Source organism: Microcaecilia unicolor, unplaced genomic scaffold (assembly GCF_901765095.1).
Source record: "Microcaecilia unicolor unplaced genomic scaffold, aMicUni1.1, whole genome shotgun sequence".
Lineage (NCBI taxonomy): Eukaryota > Metazoa > Chordata > Amphibia > Gymnophiona > Siphonopidae > Microcaecilia > Microcaecilia unicolor.
Genome location: NW_021963046.1, coordinates 243,580 through 263,033, shown reverse-complemented (window position 1 = coordinate 263,033; position 19,454 = coordinate 243,580). Strand labels below are relative to the sequence as shown.

The window sequence follows — 19,454 nt, the reverse complement described above, 5'->3', positions numbered from 1 at the left end:
AAACCCACTGTACCCACAACTAGGTGCCCCCCTTCAGCCATAAGTGCTATGGTAATGGAGTGGGTTTTGGGGGGGGGCTCAGCACCCAAGGGAATGGAGCTGTGGACTTGAGAGGTATTTAAAAATTTTTTTTTAATTGTTACAAGTGTCCCCTAGGGTGCCCATTTGGTGTCCTGGCATGTGAGGGGGACCAGTGCACTATGAATCCTGGCCCCTCCCATGACCTTGGATTTGTTCACTTTTGAGCTGGATGCCTTCAGTTTCTATTATCGCTGAAAAACGATACCACCCAGCTCAAATCCGCACAAATCCGATGCATTTGCCTGGCACAAATTGTATTATCGAAAAAAAAGATGGACGCCCATCTTTTTCGAAAATACGGTCTGTCCTGCCCCTTCACGTACCCGTTCTCGGAGATAGACGCCCATGGAGATGGGCGTTTGCGTTCGATTATGCCCCTTCATATGGCCTATCCAACTGCCCTTCCGTATCGTCTACTATCCCTTCCTCTCCCTTACAGATCCTATATACTAATCGAACCTCTCCCACGAGGCTAGCACTCGTGCTGAGTTCAGGCAATCAGTCGCACCCCGGGCTTTCCCGACCCCTCGCAGCACCATCCCAGGCCACCCATTGCCTGTCGCGGCGGAGACGAACGGTGATCCACGAAACAAGTGGAGAAGGCCAACCACCTGGGAGTACGAATCCGGACAGAGGCAGACAACCGAGCTGCGGCTACAGACCCGGACCAGCACCCCCACCCTGTCCACATCCTCCCACCCCGGCCATCCGGGCTTGCGAAGTTGAGCAAAGAACGAGCGGCGAACGGCGAAGGGAGCTAGGACGTCACTCCCCACAACCCTACTGCACAGCACCTTACTACACTGCAGCGGAGGCAGAGGAGACGACCCAGGGCAAGGAGACGAAGGCAGATTCTGGCGCGGGGATCTGGAGCTAGTGGGCGCAGCCACGTGGCCCAGCTGAAACAAAGCCACTTTTCAGCTTCTGCCGATCCGACGAACAAGACCAGCGGAGCTGCAGTGTGGAAACCAGCGAAACCGAACATCGGAACTCCCCACAACAGCGGCAGCGCTGGACTAACAACAGCGATCCAGTACACGCTGCAAGTACCATCCGGGACAACAAGCTAAACCGAAGGAGAGAATGCTGCACATGAGAACCAAGATGGCCACCAGGTAGGAAGCTCCATGACGAGTCTGGGGGCCCTAAGGATTAGGACTTACCCGTGCTGTCCTAGACCCTCCCGGATCGATCAGGGGGGAAGAGGAGAGGAGCGGACATCGGGGGAGCCATCGGGCGAGATCTGCGGTGGCTTCCTTAGTCTCCGACGCGGGCGTGCGGCCTGGAGTTGACTGCGGCTATCTGCCGCCTGCCTGCCGCGTGGCTGCGACCTTCCCCCACTGTCGTCCGGCTCCCGCAGCCTCTCTGCCTTGCCCCGTGCACTCCGGGGGAGCCCGGGCTCGGGGTCTCTGCGCGGAGGGGCCGGGCGGGTCGTAGTCTGCCGCACCGGTCGCGCCCGTAGTCCCGTGCACTGCCGCCGTGCTCCCCGGCCGGAACGGCCTAGGTGCGAATTGCAGTTGCTGACCACGCGGTGGCTTCGGGGCGCGACCATGAACAGTGGGAGGCAAAGTCCATCAGCCCCAGCCTGCATCTGGCTGTGTCCAGCGCCCTTTGCGTCGGGCCGACAGAAGCAGTGTCCACCGGCCCCAGCTTGTTCCAGTCTGCAGACCCAACTTTTCCCTGCCTGTTCCAACCCACCTGCCTGTTCCGGTACATCTGTTCGGAGTGTTCCTGGCCACCTGACCCAATTCCTCCCTGCTGTTCCAGCCAGCCCATCCAGCCCACCGGATCCAGCCTCTCCCTGCATGTTCCAACTACCTGCTCCAGCTTGTCCCAGTCCGTCGGATCCAGCTTCTCCCTGCTTGTTCCAGTCATCTGCTCCAGCTTGTCCCAGTCCGTCGGATCCAGATTCTCCCTGCTTGTTCCAGCCATCTGCCCCAGCTTGCTCCAGCCCGCCTGATCCAGCTCGTCCGGCCTCTCCCTGCATGTTCCAGCTACCTGCTCCAGCCTCTCCCTGCTTGTTCCAGCTACCTGCTTCAGCTTGCTGCAGTCCGTCGGATCCAGTTCTCCCTGCTTGTTCCAGCCATCTACTCCAGCTTATTCCAGCCCACCTGATCCACCTCATCCAGCTCGTCCCAGTCCATCTGCACAAGCCTGTTCCAGTCCGCCTGATCCAGCTCCTCCCTGTTTGTGCCAGCCATCTGCTCCAGCTTCTTCCAGCCCACCTGATCCAGCTTATTCCAACCCGCCTGCTCAGCTTCTCCCTGTTTGCTCCAGTCCTTCTGCTTCAGCTGTGCCAGCCCGCCTGATCCAGCTTGTTCCAGCCCACCTAATTCAGCCTCTCCTGATCCAGCTTGTTCCAGTCCACCTGATTCAGCCTCTCCCTGCTTGTTCCAGCTACCTGCTCCAGCTTGTCCCAGTCCGTCGGATCCAGCTTATCCCTGCCTGTTCCAGTCATCTGCTCCAACTTGTTCCAGCCTGCCTGATCAACTACCTGCTCCAGCTTGCCGCAGTCCGTCGGATCCAGCCTCTCTCAGCTTCTCCCTGCTTGTTCCAGTCCATCTGCACCAGCTTGCTCCATCCCGCCTGTTCAGCTACCTACTCCAGCTTGCCACAGTCCGTCAGATCCAGCTTCTCCCTGCACGTTCCTGTCCATCTGCACCAGCTTGTTCCAGCCCGCCTGATCAGCTACCTGCTCCAGCTTGCCACAGTCCGTCGGATCCAGCTTCTCCTTACTCGTTCCTGTCCATCTGCACCGGCTTGTTCCAATCCCTCCGCTCCAGTTGTTGCAGCCCACCTGATCCGGCTTATTCCGGCCCGCCTGATCCAGCTTCTCCCTGTTCGTTCCTGTCCATCTGCACCAGCTTGTTCCAGCCCGCCTGCTAGCTTGTCAGCCATTGACTTACCTGCCTGCTAACTTGTCAGCCATTGACTTACCTGCTCTCCAGTCCATCAATTCTCCCTGCTCGTTCCTGTCCATCTGCACCAGCTTGTTCCAGCCTGCCTGCCAGCTTGTCAGCCATTGACTTACCTGCTTTTTAGTCCATCAATTCCACCAATTCCAAGCCTCCAATCCGGCTTTTCTGCTCTATCTGCCTCACACCCCTGTCACTACACATACACCTGTTACACCTCAATCACTACTTATGGCCCCTGTCCACATTCTCTTCCTTGCCCTGTCCCTTCCTAATCTTTTCCCCCTCCCCCTACCGCTGTCTACCGCTGGAAATCATTGCCCACCCATGTTCCCTCCCGTCCTGCTCGCTACGGCAATACCCTATTCACCCCCATCCCTCACCACCTCACCCTCTCTCTTGTCCCCCTCCTCCTTCCTAGCTCTTAACCTTCAACACTTCCTTCCTGCCATTAACCCATCACCATTCCTCCTAAGTGCATCCCGTCTTCGTCGCCTGACCTCCCCCACCCTCCTCCGCACTCTCTTGCTCCTCCTCTTGCTATCCGCTCGAGACATTAATCCTAATCCAGGCCCCCCTCACCTGTCCTCCTCCTATCCATGCAAATGATTCCGTGATGTCTCCAATCTCGTCTCTATTCCCCTCTTTCCCCCCTCCTCCCTCCCCTTCTCATGTGCCCTATGGAATGCCCACTCGGTCTGCAACAAACTGCCCTTCACCCACGATCTCTTCATCTCTCGTTCCCTTCAACTGCTCGCCCTAACTGAAACCTGGCTCTCCCCTGATGACTCTGCCTCAGTAGCGGCCCTCTGCCATGGAGGTTATCTCTTCTCCCACACTCCCCGCCCAGCTGGCCGCGGTGGAGGCATCGGGCTTCTACTCTCGCCCTCCTGTGGTTTCCAACCCCTCCTCCTACTGCAGTCTCACTGCTTCTCATCCTTTGAAGCTCACTCCATCCGGCTATTCTACCCATTGCCACTCAGAGTGGCAGTCATTTACTGCCCCCCTAATAAATCCCTCTCTTCCTTCCTCACCGACTTTGATGCCTGGCTTTCTGTTTTTCTCAAACCCTCATCTCTGTCCCTCATTCTCGGAGACTTTAACATACACGTTGATGACCAATCCGACCCTCACGCTTCTCAGTTCCTCACTCTAACATCCTCCTTCAACCTCCAGCTATGCTCCACCACCCCTACTTACCGAGACAGCCATTGTCTTGACCTCGTCCTCTCCTCTTCCGGCTCTCCCTCCAATTTCCACGCTTCAGCTCTTCCTCTCTCCGATCATCACCTGATCACCTTCACACTTCTTCACCCCCAACCCCCCATCAGCCCCGTCCAACTCTAACCAGTATCTCCAGGAATCTCCAGGCTATTGACCCTCCCACCCTATCCTCTAGTATTTCTAATCTCCTCCCCTCCATCATGTCCTCCGAGTCTGTCGACAAGGCTGTCTCCGCTTACAGTGCCACTCTCTCCTCTGCTCTGGACACCCTCGCACCATCCACCTCCCGTCCCACTAAGCGTACTATTCCCCAGCCATGGCTGACCCCTTGCATCCATTACCTTCGCTCCTGCGCCCGTTCTGCTGAACGCCTCTGGAGGAAATCCTGCACTCATTCAGATTTCCTTCACTACAAATTCATGCTATCCTCCTTCCACTCCTCCCTATTCCTTGCAAACAGGATTATTACACCCAATTGACCAATTCTCTCAGCTCCAACCCCCGCCGTCTCTTCGACACCCTTGACTCCCTCCTCAAAGTGCCCTCCACTCCCACCCCCCCTCGCTCTCTCCTCAATCACTGGCCGATTACTTCCGCGACAAGGTGCGAAAGATCAACCTTGAGTTCACTACCAAGCCATCTCCTCCTCTTCACCCTTCAACCCTCTCCCTCAACCAATCAACCCAGGCCTCCTTCTCCTCCTTTCCCGACATCACCGAGGAGGAAACCGCTCGCCTTCTTTCCTCCTCGAAATGCACCACCTGCTCTTCTGATCCCATCCCCACCAACCTACTTAACATCATCTCTCATACTGTCACCCCCGCCATCTGTCATATCCTCAACCTCTCTCTCTCCACTGCAATTGTCCCTGACACGTTCAAGCACGCCGTAGTCACACCTCTCCTCAAAAAACCTTCACTTGACCCTACCTGTCCTTCCAACGATCGCCCCATCTCCCTCCTACCCTTCCTCTCCAAAATACTTGAGCGCGCCGTTCACAGCCGCTGCCTTGATTTTCTCTCCTCTCATGCTATCCTTGATCCACTTCAATCCGGTTTTCGCCTTCTACACTCGACAGAAACAGCACTCTCTAAAGTCTGTAATGACCTGTTCATTGCCAAATCCAGAGGCCACTACTCCATCCTCATCCTCCTCGATCTATCCGCCGCTTTTGACACTGTCAATCATGATTTACTTCTTGCCACACTGTCCTCATTTGGGTTCCAGGGCTCTGTCCTCTCCTGGTTCTCCTCCTATCTCTCCCACTGCACCTTCATAGTCCACTCTCATGGATCCTCCTCCACCCCCATCCCGCTATCTGTTGGTGTTCCCCAGGGATCTGTCCTTGGACCCCTTCTCTTCTCAATCTACACCTCTTCCCTGGGCTCCCTGATCTCATCTCATGGTTTCCAGTATCATCTCTATGCTGATGACACCCAGCTTTATCTTGTTTTAATTTAGGGGACCAAGGCTCATAGCTGTAGCATTTTTATACAATCTCTCCACATCAGACATCACTGAACACACCACCCGAACTCTCGTCCACGCTCTCATTACCTCTCGCCTTGATTACTGCAACTTACTCCTCACCAGCCTCCCACTTAGACACCTATCCCCCCTTCAATCTGTTCAGAACTCTGCTGCATGTCTTATATTCTGCCAGAACCGATATACTCATATCACCCCTCTCCTCAGGTCACTTCACTGGCTTCCAATCAGATACCGCATTCAGTTCAAGCTTCTCCTTCTTACCTACAAATGCACTCAGTCTGCTGCCCCTCACTACCTCTCTACCCTCATCTCCCCTTACGTTCCCGCCCGAAACCTCTGTTCACAGGACAAATCCCTCCTCTCATTACCCTTCTCCACCACCGCCAACTCCAGGCTCCGCTTATTCTGCCTCGCCTCACCCTATGCTTGGAACAACCTTCCCGAGCCCTTACGCCAAGCCCCCTCCCTGTCCATCTTCAAGTCTTTGCTTAAAGCCCACCTCTTCAATGCTGCGTTCGGCACCTAACTCTTTCAGGAAATCCAGACTGCCCCTATGAGACTGACTGTTCACATGTCCTTTAGATTGTAAGCTCTTTGAGCAGGGACTGTCCTTCTATGTTAAACTGTACAGCGCTGCGTAACCCTAGTAGCGCTTTAGAAATGTTAAGTAGTAGTAGTATACTTGTCTCAAGCTTTCTTGAATTCAGATACAATCTTCATCTCCTCCACCTCCATTGGGAGGCTGTTCCATGAATTCACCACCCTTTTCATGAAGTATTTCCTTAAGGGGCTCTTTTACAAAGGCACGTCCAGTGCGTGCCAAATCATTACCGTCCAGCCACCGCTTGCCCCTTGTGGTAAATCTGAATTTAAAAGTCTCTGTCATATCTCCCCTCTTCTGTTTTTTATTCCAAAATAAGTTCATGTATAACAGTACATCAGTGGCGTAGGAAGGGGGGGCAGGAGGGGCGGTCCGCCCCGGGTGCACGCGCTCGGGGGGTGCCAGCCCCGCTGGTTCCCTGCTCCCTCTGCCCCGGAACAGGTTACTTCCTGTTCCGGGGCAGAGAGAGAGCAGGGAACCAGCCTGGCCGACGCAGCTCCGAGTGACGTGCACTCGGGGCGGATTGGCCCTCCCGCAGGTAAGAATGCGGTCCGGGGGTGTGTGCCGCAGAGGGGGAGGGGTCGCGCCGTGCTGCACCCGGGGGGGAGGGTGCGCAGCGGTGACCCGCCCCGGGTGTCATTAGCCCTCGCTACAGCGCTGCAGTACATACATTAGTCCATGTGAAGTGAGATTAGTAGAATATCGCAGGACAATATTGAGAGTATCAAAGCTTACGGTGTATTAGAATTTTATCCCAGTGCTTGTCATCATATATTTAAACAGTGAAAATATATTTTTATCCTCAGCTTTAGGATAGAGGAAGATTGGTTTGTTTTTATGTTGATATCTGTTGATTCTTGATTTTGGTATGATATAATTTTTGTGTATGTTTTACAGAATTATTTATGTTTTTATTGTTCACCACCAAAAACATTTTGGGATTGTGCGTGTTAGCAAATATTGTAAAAAAAAAAAAATATATATATATATATAAATGAAATAAAAAAGAATCACATTGGATTTATAGGTTACAAACACTGAAGCTTTTGGGACTGAATAATCAAATTGAATGGATTACTTTTTTATGAATGCACTAGCTGTTAGAAATTATATTTGATATGTGTGAAGAAACAGTGTATTTTAAGCCTGTAAAAAGTACTAGATATTTTCCTGTTTTAATTATGTTCTGAAGTGTATTTCTCCTATTTGGCCAGCAGGTGGTGTTTCTTTGCTGTAAAGTTATTATAGGGAACTGAAAGTTCTGAATAAGCAAGCAGCAGTGTACTTTCAAATCTTGTTAACTGGACTCTGATTGGTCTAGGAGCTCATTTCCTTGAGAATGTACTGATTTTGCCTTCAGTCTTAGCCAGGAAGAAAGAGAGACAGATCTCTTTGCTGAGGCTCGGTGATCTTCACAGGTACTGTTTAGCCAGTATGCAAATGTTTAGTTAGTGTTATAATTGATCAATATTTCAGTTACCTGTTATTGTTTGCCAATTTCACATTTTTGTCCACTGTTCCAAGTTCTGCCTGCCTGGACTGATAAAGAATCCTGGTGGTTTGTGTGTTGGGTCTGTGAGTGCTTTCTGGGAACTGTGGGACCACTGGGAATGTGGCCCTGGTAACCTAGAAATCACGGGGAGGGGGGGCGGGGGTAATTTGAGCATGGGAGATTTGCCTAGAGGCGGTTGTGACCCAGTCGGTGTGCAGGCGGACCTGAGGTGTGCTGGGGATAGACCCTCTAAGTGTCAACGGGGTAACCCCAGGTGGGTAGCTAGGCATTTCTTCACAATATTCCTCTTTTGAATGACATTTCTTATGATGTCAAGATATGCAACCTTATAGATAAAGAAGTAATGGTCATAGCGCATCTGTGGGCGTTTAGCTTAAATATCAGCACCATTTTGGGATGCAGCCAAAACGGAGCTGAATTCAGTCCTTTGAATTCGTAAGTATGATGGTTATAAGTAGTTAACTGTTCATTTGCAGCATGACAATAGAGTGTTTTCCATCGCAGATTGCAACAGACTGCAATTAGATTATAAGCTCTGTCGAGCAGGGACTGTATATCCATGTTCAAGTGTAAAGCGCTGCGTACGTCTGGTAGCGCTATAGAAATGATAAGTAGTAGTAGTAACTATGTCCGTATTGAAATGAGACTCCTAATGAAGCCGCAGAGATCAGTGCTACTTTTTTTTTGGAGGGATTACGAGAGGCTGCTTTTGGAAATGATAGAATAATGAAAAATATATAAAAGAATGAACTAAAACTATTAATATTTGCATTTTGTAAAAATTTAAAAATAATAGAGGGGAGTCACGTGATGCTATAGAGAGAGAGAGAGAGAGAGAGAGAGAGACATGTTCTCCTGCTCTCTGGGGCCCTGAAACCTTACCTTCCTTGTCATCAAGCTGATGAATCCATACGTATGGGTCGTGTCCATCAACCAGCAGGGGGAGATAGAGAGCACTCAAAAACCACAGTGCCTCATGGCCAGCTAGCTCCACTGCCTCTTCAGTATTCTCTATCTCCCCAAGCAGGGTGTTTGGAGCTTGTTCTAGCTCCTTCAAAATTCTGCCTGGGGGTGCTCCTGTGCTGTGTTGAGGCTATTGCAGCTTCACTTTAAAGGCACATAGGTTAGCCCTTTCCCTGTCTCACCCATCCCCCCCAGTGTCCTCTTCAGCTAGCCGTCCTTGCTAGCCACCTCCAGAGACTGTGTCCTCTTCAGCTAGCTGTCCTTGCTAGCCACCTCCAGAGACTGTGTCCTCTTCAGCTAGCTGTCCTTGCTAGCCACCTTCAGAGACTGTGTCCTCTTCAGCTAGCCGTCCTTGCTAGCCACCTCCAGAGACTGTGTCCTCTTCAGCTAGCTGTCCTTGCTAGCCACCTTCAGAGACTGTGTCCTCTTCAGCTAGCTGTCCTTGCTAGCCACCTTCAGAGACTGTGTCCTCTTCAGCTAGCCGTCCTTGCTAGCCACCTTCAGAGACTGTGTCCTCTTCAGCTAGCCTTCCTTGCTAGCCACCTCCAGAGACTGTGTCCTCTTCAGCTAGCCGTCCTTGCTAGCCACCTCCAGAGACTGTGTCCTCTTCAGCTAGCTGTCCTTGCTAGCCACCTCCAGAGACTGTGTCCTCTTCAGCTAGCTGTCCTTGCTAGCCACCTTCAGAGACTGTGTCCTCTTCAGCTAGCCGTCCTTGCTAGCCACCTCCAGAGACTGTGTCCTCTTCAGCTAGCCGTCCTTGCTAGCCACCTCCAGAGACTGTGTCCTCTTCAGCTAGCCGTCCTTGCTAGCCACCTTCAGAGACTGTGTCCTCTTCAGCTAGCCTTCCTTGCTAGCCACCTTCAGAGACTGTGTCCTCTTCAGCTAGCCTTCCTTGCTAGCCACCTTCAGAGACTGTGTCCTCTTCAGCTAGCTGTCCTTGCTAGCCACCTCCAGAGACTGTGTCCTCTTCAGCTAGCCTTCCTTGCTAGCCACCTTCAGAGACTGTGTCCTCTTCAGCTAGCCGTCCTTGCTAGCCACCTCCAGAGACTGTGTCCTCTTCAGCTAGCCGTCCTTGCTAGCCACCTCCAGACTGTGTCCTCTTCAGCTAGCTGTCCTTGCTAGCCACCTCCAGAGACTGTGTCCTCTTCAGCTAGCTGTCCTTGCTAGCCACCTTCAGAGACTGTGTCCTCTTCAGCTAGCCGTCCTTGCTAGCCACCTCCAGAGACTGTGTCCTCTTCAGCTAGCCTTCCTTGCTAGCCACCTTCAGAGACTGTGTCCTCTTCAGCTAGCCTTCCTTGCTAGCCACCTTCAGAGGCTGTGTTCCTTTTCTGCGCTAGCCGTCCTTGCTAGCGGCCCTTTAGAGACTGAGTTGCTGACTACCAGCCAGGCCGACCGTCACCCCGCGGTTCCAGCAGTCCTGCTGGCCGCCTGCAGCTGGGGGCTCAACCCTCGGTGAACGGCGGTCGCCGCGGGTGAAGATTCGGGGTGCGTGGCGGTCCTCGGAGGTCTTACCGGGCCTCAGGGAACCTAAGGGCTCACCAGTAACCGAAACAGGACACAAGCTCCTTCAAAATTCTGCCTGGGGGTGCTCCTGTGCTTTGCCAGGGGTGTTGAGGGTATTGTAGCTTCACTTTATAGGCACATAGGTTAGCCCTTTCCCTGTCTCACCCATCCCCCAATGTGGATGTGAGCACATTAGTTTCGCTTTTCCCTGCTGTTTCCCACTCTATACTTGTTGGATGCAGGCACATTGGTTCGCCTTTCCCTGCCTTTCCCATTGTTCTGTACCTCCGGAGTTGATTTGATTGGCGCTTTTGCTGTTTCCTCTACTTTCCTCACAGCGTTAAAAAAAAAAAAGAGAGAGAAAGAGGTTTTCTTCAGTTTCTACAGGGTGACGGGAACTTGTATACTAGGTCCAGTGAGGTAAGAGTGTTTTCTGACTCCTCTGGGGAGGGCCTGCGATGGGACGTTTTTGGCGCGAAGCTGCCATTTTGAATTTTCCGCCATTTTTCGGCGATGGCTGCGGAGGTTGTAAAGCGCTGTTCTAATTGTGGCAAGCGCAAATCAGCAGCGGGGCTCTGTAAAACGTGCTGTTCAGGCGTAAGAGCCGGCCTGAGCATGGCAAGCGATGATTCTTCCCGCTCGGTGGAGCTGGCAGCAGGCGCCATTTTGAAAGCGCCACATGGCGCGACCCCTGCTGAGGTGGAAGGTCTGGAGACCAGAGGGGGCCCTCGAATTGAGGCTGGCCAAAGAGCTACTAGCCCCGGACTGAACCCGGGTGCCCAGGGTGAGTTTTTCTCCCCTGATTTTGTATTATTGCTTCATAATGCATATATGATTAAAAGAGCTCAGCCACAGGGGTTTTCTACGGTCCCCCCTTACTGCCCCTCCGGTGGATGCAGGCCTGGGATTGCCCTCTGAGGCGTTTTTCCCTGATAGCTGGCCGCAAGAGAAGCGCAGAAGGGTAAATTCCTCTTCAGAGAGTGGCGCACCCCCCTTTTTCCCCCTGTGGTCGGGATGTGGGACCCTGAGGGGTCTGGCAGGCTCTCGTGGCCAGAGGAACCAGAGGAAGGTGCAGAAGGGCCACTGGATCCAGATGATCCGTCCGCGGTGAGGATTTTCCACCGCGAGGAGCTGCCAGCGCTTATTTCAGATGCCTTACAGGTCCTCTCTATTGAAGATCCTGGGAGTGGCGTGGCCTCCTCTGGAAATCTGAGGATGGCAAGTACCAAAAAGCCTGCTCGAGCCTTTCCTTTGCATGACTCCATCCAAGAGCTTATTTCAGCTCAATGGGCTGACCCCGAGGGGCCTTTGAAAATTTCCAGGGCTATGGGGCAATTATATCCTCTACGTGAGGAAAATTTGGCTCGCTTTGCAATGCCAAAAGTGGATGCCCTAGTCACAGCTGTGACAAAACAAACTACCCTTCTGGTTGAAGGAGGTGTTGCCCTGAAGGACATACAAGACCACCGGCTGGAATAAGCGCTGAAGCGGTCCTTTGACATTGCAGGTCTTACTATTCGGGCATCTGCATGCAGTTGTTATGCTGCGAGAGCCTGCCTAGTGTGGTTACAACAGGCAGTTGAACAGCCCGGTGATGGTGCGGAGCCCTTCTCTGATGTGGCTCCGCGGATGGAGTCGGCCTTGTCCTTTTTGGCTGACGCCCTTTATGATATTGTCAAAGCTTCGGCTAAACAAATGGCAGTAGCAGTGGCGGCTCGCCGTCTTCTTTGGCTACGACACTGGGCGGCGGACATGGCCTCTAAGCAAAGGTTGGTGAAGTTGCCCTTTCAAGGCCTTCTCCTGTTTGGTGAGGAGTTGGAGAAAATTGTGAAAGGCCTGGGGGATGCTAAACCCCAGCGCTTACCCCGAGGATAGGCCTCGGCCTCCCTCCAAGGGTCAGGCGGTTCACTCCTCTTATAGACCTCGCTTCCGTGAAGCTAGAAGGTACCGCCCGGGGTGTTCTGCTGGGTTAACTTCTTGTGCCCGTTTTCAGCAGAGGAACTCCTTTCGCTCGGACAAACGTTCCGCAGCAGCTGGCTCAAGGCCTGGAGTTCAAGGGCGACCCTCTCAATGATGGTGCGCCGGCCCCCTCCTCATTTCCTGCAGTAGGAGGATGACTTTCCCTCTTTTTCGAGGAAACACCAGAAAAAGCATTAAAGCATTTTGTGGTGACTTCCCCGTTTGCCCACTTTTAGTTTTTCAGCGCTGGGGGCTTGCCTTGTGCTAATCGTTACTGCTGGGTTACTGAGTGGAGTGGGGCAGGCAATGAAGCTACCAAGTAGGAAATTTTACCCTCCATTGACCCAGCTACAAAAAAAGCTTAGATTGTGAGCCCTGTAGGGTCAGAGAAAGTACCTGCATTTAATGTGATGGACACTTTGTACCTCTGAGTTTGCTGGTGCTCAGGGTTGTCATTAGTGGTCACTCCCCTTCCCCGGACTTCCTGTCCACTGGCGAAGATGAAAAGTTTATCAGAAGTTTTCTTTTGAATTATAGCTTGCAGGCCCCATAGAAGTGTCCTTCAAAAGTACAATGAATCCCTGACTAAAAGACATTAAAATTTATCTGCCCAATATTCTGCTGGTGGTGGTAAACTGTATCTGAGCCGCTCTAAGCTTTGGGTTGTCCTGACCCCGGCATTGAAAATCTGGAAGTTAATTGGGTGCCGACCAATATTCAGACCAGCACATGGTTAACTTCACCACATTAAGGGCCCCAGGGCCGTGCCAAGGGTCTCTGGTGCCCCCCTGCAGACTATCAGTTGGTGCCCCCCCCTGTCTCGCTTCTTCATTAGATGTTTCTCCATTGCTACCTGTCTTTCCTTTAGACTGAAACTACAGGCCCAGCCAGACCTGACAAAAGGGTCTACCACACCCTTCAATGTCAAGCATATACTAGAAAACTGTAAATTAGCTTACACAGAAAAGCAGTTTAAAAAAATAAACACAATTCCTGCTGTTTCTTAACCCTGCTCTCCAGAGAAAGCACTGCCTTTATAAAGAGGCTTTTCAGTGGGACTTTGCCTATTAAAAACTATTAGCATAATTAGGAATGGCCAGCGCTTGTAACTGCAGAGACCTAAGCTTTGATTATGCATGTTCCTGTCTTTGTTACAGTGTGGGGGGGGGGGGGGGGTCTCTTCATCTCATTTACACAGTCTGACCTCCCTGGCTCACTGGGAGCCCAGTCTCTTGGAGACTGCTATACATTGCAAAATAAGATAGCAGATGTAAATTCTCAAAGTGGACATATTCCAAACACTAAAATGAAAATAAAATGATTTTTTTCTACCTTTGTTGGCTGGTGACTTTCTTTTTCTGATCATGCTGGCCCAGTATCTGATTCTGTTGCTGGTATCTGTCCTCTTAACTCTGTTTCCAGGGCTTCCTTTCCACTGTATGTATCCCTCATTGATAAGTCTCTGACTCTAAAGTTTAGCAATTTCATTAAAGCAAAATGTATTTTCAAATATCACAAACTCTCCCTATCCAAGCAGAATGTTTTATATAAAAACAAACACACAAAAAAAGCAATCAGATTTTTACTTACTAGCTATTCTACACTATACGTCAGCTAAACTTCCTCTTTGAACCTCAGCCAATTAAATGGATTTTAGCTGTAGCTATGATAATTATGTACACATCATTGCAGTCATGCCCTCCTCTCAGTGTACATGCTCAAAAAACAAAAACTTTGAACCACTTACAGATAACAATTACACTATTTATTTTTTATTTCTTCCCAGTCTCACTTGCACACCTGCCTCCAAACCTGTTCTCTTTAATTTGAATGTTGTTCCAGCTCACCCTGAATGAAAGTTGTTCACACACCAAAGCCATAAATAGCTGCTGGTTGTACTCTTTGAAGCAGCTTTAGCAGAGCAGCATGTCTGTCTCATCTCTGCTGGGCTACCTTCACTTCCTGATGCGGGAAAGGCAGGGGAGAGAGGAGAATCACAACTTCAGGTAAAAGATTTTGCAAGTGAGTGGCGCCCTCTAGAGGTCGGTGCCCCCCCTGCGTTGCTTACCTCACTTACCGTGTCGGCACGACCCTGAAGGGCCCCTTTTACTAAGGCAGCTAACAGATTTAGCATATGATAAATGCTGACGAACATCTCAGCATTTAGGGCTAGGTGACTTACCAGGGTAACATGGAGCTGCAGAGGGAATTGAACCTGGTTCCTTAGGATCTCAACCCACTGGAATCAAACCTGGTAGTAGTAGTAGTAGTTCCCCAGGCCCGCAACCTGCTGCACCAACCATTAGGCAGCTCCTCCCCTCAATTATTTCTAATATTTTTATTGTCATTGTAGTATTTATGACGGATCATAAAGGACACTGAGATTTAACACAAATTACATAGAAGTACAATGAGTCCCTGCCCTACTGAGCTTACTGTCTCACTTAATATACCTCATGGTTATTGATAGATCAGTAGATTTTTGTGCTATTCACTATTTATGCACAATATCTTATAGCATCTGTTGCTTTCACTATGTCATTGAAACCCCTCTTTACATTTATAGGCTTTGTATGGTAAAGAAAGAAACCCTCAAACTATAATATTTCCGTAGCAATGATTGGTTTGAACATGTTTAACACAAATCTGTAAAATCTTCTACCTCTCACAATCCTACCAGAGACTTGAGATTAAGGAAATATATCAGGAAAGAAGCTGGATTTTATGAAATCATAAGTAGAGGAGTGTGGTAGCCGTGTTAGTCCACTCTTAAGGTTATCAATAGAAATCAAACAAAATAAAACATGGAAAAGAAAATAAGATGATACCTTTTTTATTGGACATAACTTAATACATTTCTTGATTAGCTTTCGAAGGTTGCCCTTCTTCGTCAGATCGGAAATAAGCAAATGTGCTAGCTGACAGTGTATATAAGTGAAAAACATTCAAGCATTGCTATGACAGTCTGACAGGGTGGGAGGATGGGGGTGGGTAGGAAGTATGCATGGGGACATCAAAGTATATCTTTGGTATTCTAACAGGGTGGGTGTGGACAGGTGTCCACACCCACCCTGTTAGAATACCAAAGATATACTTTGATGTCCCCATGCATACCTCCTACCCACCCCCACCCTCCCACTCTGTCAGACAGTCAAAGTAATGCTTTGATCTTTCTCTCATATATACTATCTGCTACCTCATTTGCTTATTTCCGATCTGAGGAAGAAGGGCAACCTTCGAAAGCTAATCAAGAAATGTATTAAGTTATGTCCAATAAAAAAGGTATCATCTTATTTTCTTTTCCATGTTTTATTTTGTTTGATTTCTAATGAAATCATAAGGAAGAGCAGCAGAGCTTCCCAGATTTATTCATATTTTCTGATGACTGTATATAGGAATTTGGTAATGTAACTACAAATTGTCAAGCAGAGAGAGAGAGAGAGTCTGGGAATGTTAATCCTGAGTCCTGCTGTTTAATTCCAGGCTGGTACCTGACGGATTCTCAGAGGAATTTCAGAATAAGTCCTGAAGAAAGGTTGGAGTTTCCCTGTGAAGGAGGCAGTGAAGGTGAAGAGATGAGATTTATTATCTGCATCATAAAACGAGACCTTTCCTGCCTCATAGTCCAGCAGAATCCCCACTGCCTGGGGGAACTCACTCAGGGGGAGCTGGGTCTCAGGGGAGGTGAGGGCACAGAATTCCTGTTTATTCCACAGCCTCACTGTCCAAAATCCTTCCTCAGGTGACAGTCTGATCCTCCCCTTCCTCCTCACAGAGTCTTTACACACTCCCAATATCCAGTAACTCACATCCCTCACCTCCACCTCCCAGTAATGTCTCCCTGAGGTGAAGCCCTCTCTCCCCAGCACACAGAAATAAGGATCAAATCTCTGAGGAGTGTTTGGCACATTCTGTCTTGTGTTTCCCCTTCTGACACTTTTCCCATCTTCAGACAGGACGAGATAAGGATGAGCAGTTTCAGGATCCAGAGTCATATTTACTGCAGAGAGAAGACATATTAATAAACATGAGCAAACATTTCTCATTAGCTTATCACACACCCACCGCTAACCCTCATTGGCTCCTCACACACCCAGCTGTAACCTTTATTGGCTGCTCCTGCACCTACCTCTAACCCTCATTTGCTCATTCTTCAGTCAATCACTTTTTCTATGACAGGAGCTCTGCTATTGGCTATTATCACCTTCCTGCCTCATAGATTTGACCTGGGATGACGTCAAAACATTGAAGCCAATTAGGTTAATCTGTTTCCCCTCCCCCACGCAGCCGTCATCCCCATACTCTCACAACAAAGCAAACAATGAGCTGATGCATCCTCCTTGATGTGCTTGCCAGTAAAGTAGACTCTTTATGGACAGGGAACATCTGATGCATTGATGTTGTGAAATGCAGAATTATTCATGTATGTGTGGTAATGTGCAGTTTTTTGTTATGAAAAGTTAAGGTTACGCTCAAAACCAACTTTACTGGCAAGCACATCTTTTCGAACAATGGTCTTTTTTTTAATTTTTTTTATTTATGCATTTATATTATATAGTTACAAGTTAAATCACTTGACAAGAAAATAATGCTAATACAACCAATATCTCTTAGGAAATTTAACACATATAAATTTGAAAGTTCCTTATTAGCATCATAAAAGTCCACAATTTAGGAGTCCAAAGATCCAACTATGGAGATCGAAAGGAAAAGAGAAAAACAATCTATTCATTTAGATCAAGACGTAAACGTTTACAAGCTTGTTATATTTATATCTTTAAGAGGCTTTTTTCTTGTTTTGAGATGTTATAAATAGGGTCAGCTGCGAGGGATCAAAATATACATATTTTACAGATTGATATGAAATCAAACACTTGCAGGGATATTTTAAATAAAAAGTTGCGCCCATTTGTAATATTTCCTGTTTCATTTGCATGAATTTCTGTCTACGTTTTTGTGTCTCTCGTGCCAAGTCTGGAAATATCCGAACTAGTAATCCTTTAAACAATTTTTCTCTTACTTGAAAAATTTTTTTTAGTATCCAGACCTTATCTGTAAGTAATACAAAAGTCACTATTAAGGTAGATGGTGTAACTTGTTCTGAGTCAGATGTTTCTAAAAAAGCCGAAATATCTAAGGGCTGATTATTTCCTTGTACCTGTAAGTTCTTTTCAGCCTTTATAGGAATATAGAAAGCCTGTGTCACTGGAGGAGTAAGATCTTCATTTATATTTAGAATTTCTTTACAGTAGAGCTTCAACATTTCCCTTGGGGAAATCAGAGAATTAAAAGGAAAATTAATAAAACGTAAATTATTGCCTCGAGAGGCATTTTCAAGGAACTCTGACTTCCTCCTCAGGTTTGAACAATGGTCTTTTTAAAGACCACCTATTTCAACCTTTCTTAACAAAAGACTGCACATTACCACACGTACACGAATAATTCTGCGTTTCACAACATCAACACATCAGATGCTCCCTGTTCATAAAGAGTCTTTTTTATCAATAAACGGTTGATTAGAAGTATTCATCTCTCCAGTATTTCGTATCTGTGGTCAACCTCCCACTCTTTCTCTTCACAATTCTGTGATTTTCCGTGGGGCATTTGAGTTCTCTGCCTCAGGCGGATTCTCCTAAAAATTAGTGGTTAGCACAAACAAATGATTTAACTGGCCAGGAGCCATTTTTGGCCGGTTAAATTGCTTTGAATATCAACCCCTGACTGTTTCGAAAACAAAAATCTGAGTAATTCACTGAAAGCAATGGAAGTAAAACCCAGACTGGCTCAATCTGTCCTCCTTTTTCTGGAGCCATATGGTAACCCTAATGATATCTCCATCTCCCTCACCCCAGGTCCAGCACATCTTCTTCTCCCTACCCCCCAGGTCCAGTGTTGTTATCCCATTCCAGAAGAGACACAGCCCACTGCGCCAGGTGTTTCAAAGTTTCAGAATTTTCCAGAAGATGGAGGCTGAGACCAGTCTGTTGTTTACAACATTTATTTTGCTTTAAATTTGGATGTACAGTCCATTCTCAGCATTCACGATGGTTTGGTCTAGACCAATGATGGTGAACCTTTCAGAGACCAAACAAACAGCAACCCAAACAGGGCAATTTAACCTGAATAACAGGTGCCGGTACCCATTATGGGCAGGGTCACCACATATGACTCCACCCCTATGATAGCCACACCCCTTACACCAGCCATGGCGCATATAAACAGACATTACAAAAGAGAGGGAACGAAGTACAAACTAAAGTCCAAACAAAAAAAACAGCACCACGGGCCTTTAAAAATGGAACACAGTTCTTTAATGAATGAGCCTTGACAAAAAAGACCCGACACGGGCCGTGTTTCGGTGACTAGCACCTGCGTCAGGGGTCACAGTGATGACGTGGAAAACTTGGGGAATAACTCGAATATATTCCTCTACAATATATTATTCCTTACCCCACGTCTCATGTAGTAAAAGCTACAAATCAAATCAAATATCAAATGGATATTCGAGTTATTCCCCAAGTTTTCCACGTCATCACTGTGACCCCTGACGCAGGTGCTAGTCACCGAAACACGGCCCGTGTCGGGTCTTTTTTGTCAAGGCTCATTCATTAAAGAACTGTGTTCCATTTTTAAAGGCCCGTGGTGCTGTTTTTTTTGTTTGGCATATAAACAGACATCATTGAAAATATTAGACTAGTATAGGAGAAAAAAATAACATGATTTTTTTTTCATTATAAATCATTTCTGTAAGCTGTTACAGCTCCAGTATACCCAGTGCAAAATAAGACAAATTCCAAACACTAAAATGAAAATAAAATGATTTTTTTCTACCTTTGTTGTCTGGTGATTTTGTTTTTCTATCCATATTGGTCCTAGTCTCTGATTCTGCTGCTCTCTATCTGTTCTCTTAACTCCGTTTCCAGGGCTTCCTTTCCATTTATTTCTTTAATTTCCTCCTTCATTTCTTGCCCTCCATCCATAAGTAAAAGTTGGGTCCTCCTCTGTGGAATTGACTGGAGGAGGTATAATGTGGATCCAGCTTTTGCCTATTTTCTCCATCCATGTGCAGTTTTTCTCCCCCCTGCCCTCCCCTCCATCCACCCATGTCCAGCAACCCTCCTCTCCCCTCCAGCCACCCATGTCCAGCCACCCTCCTCTCCCCCCTGCCCGCCCTCCCTCCCTCTCAGCGGCAGGCAGGCAGGCA

At 48.7% G+C, this 19,454-nt stretch overlaps 1 protein-coding gene across 3 annotated transcripts in view; it reads right to left on the bottom strand.

Annotated features, from left to right (window-relative positions):
* Positions 1 to 15,524: 15,524 nt before the first annotated feature.
* Positions 15,525 to 19,454, bottom strand: part of LOC115458831 (E3 ubiquitin-protein ligase TRIM39-like) — a 50,798-nt gene continuing 46,868 nt past the window's right edge. For all 3 annotated transcript variants that reach the window (XM_030188655.1, XM_030188653.1, XM_030188654.1), the window contains one exon: positions 15,525 to 16,250. In XM_030188655.1, the coding sequence (XP_030044515.1) occupies positions 15,724 to 16,250 (527 nt within the window). In that variant the 3' untranslated portion in view covers positions 15,525 to 15,723. The remainder of the gene's footprint in view (positions 16,251 to 19,454) is intronic.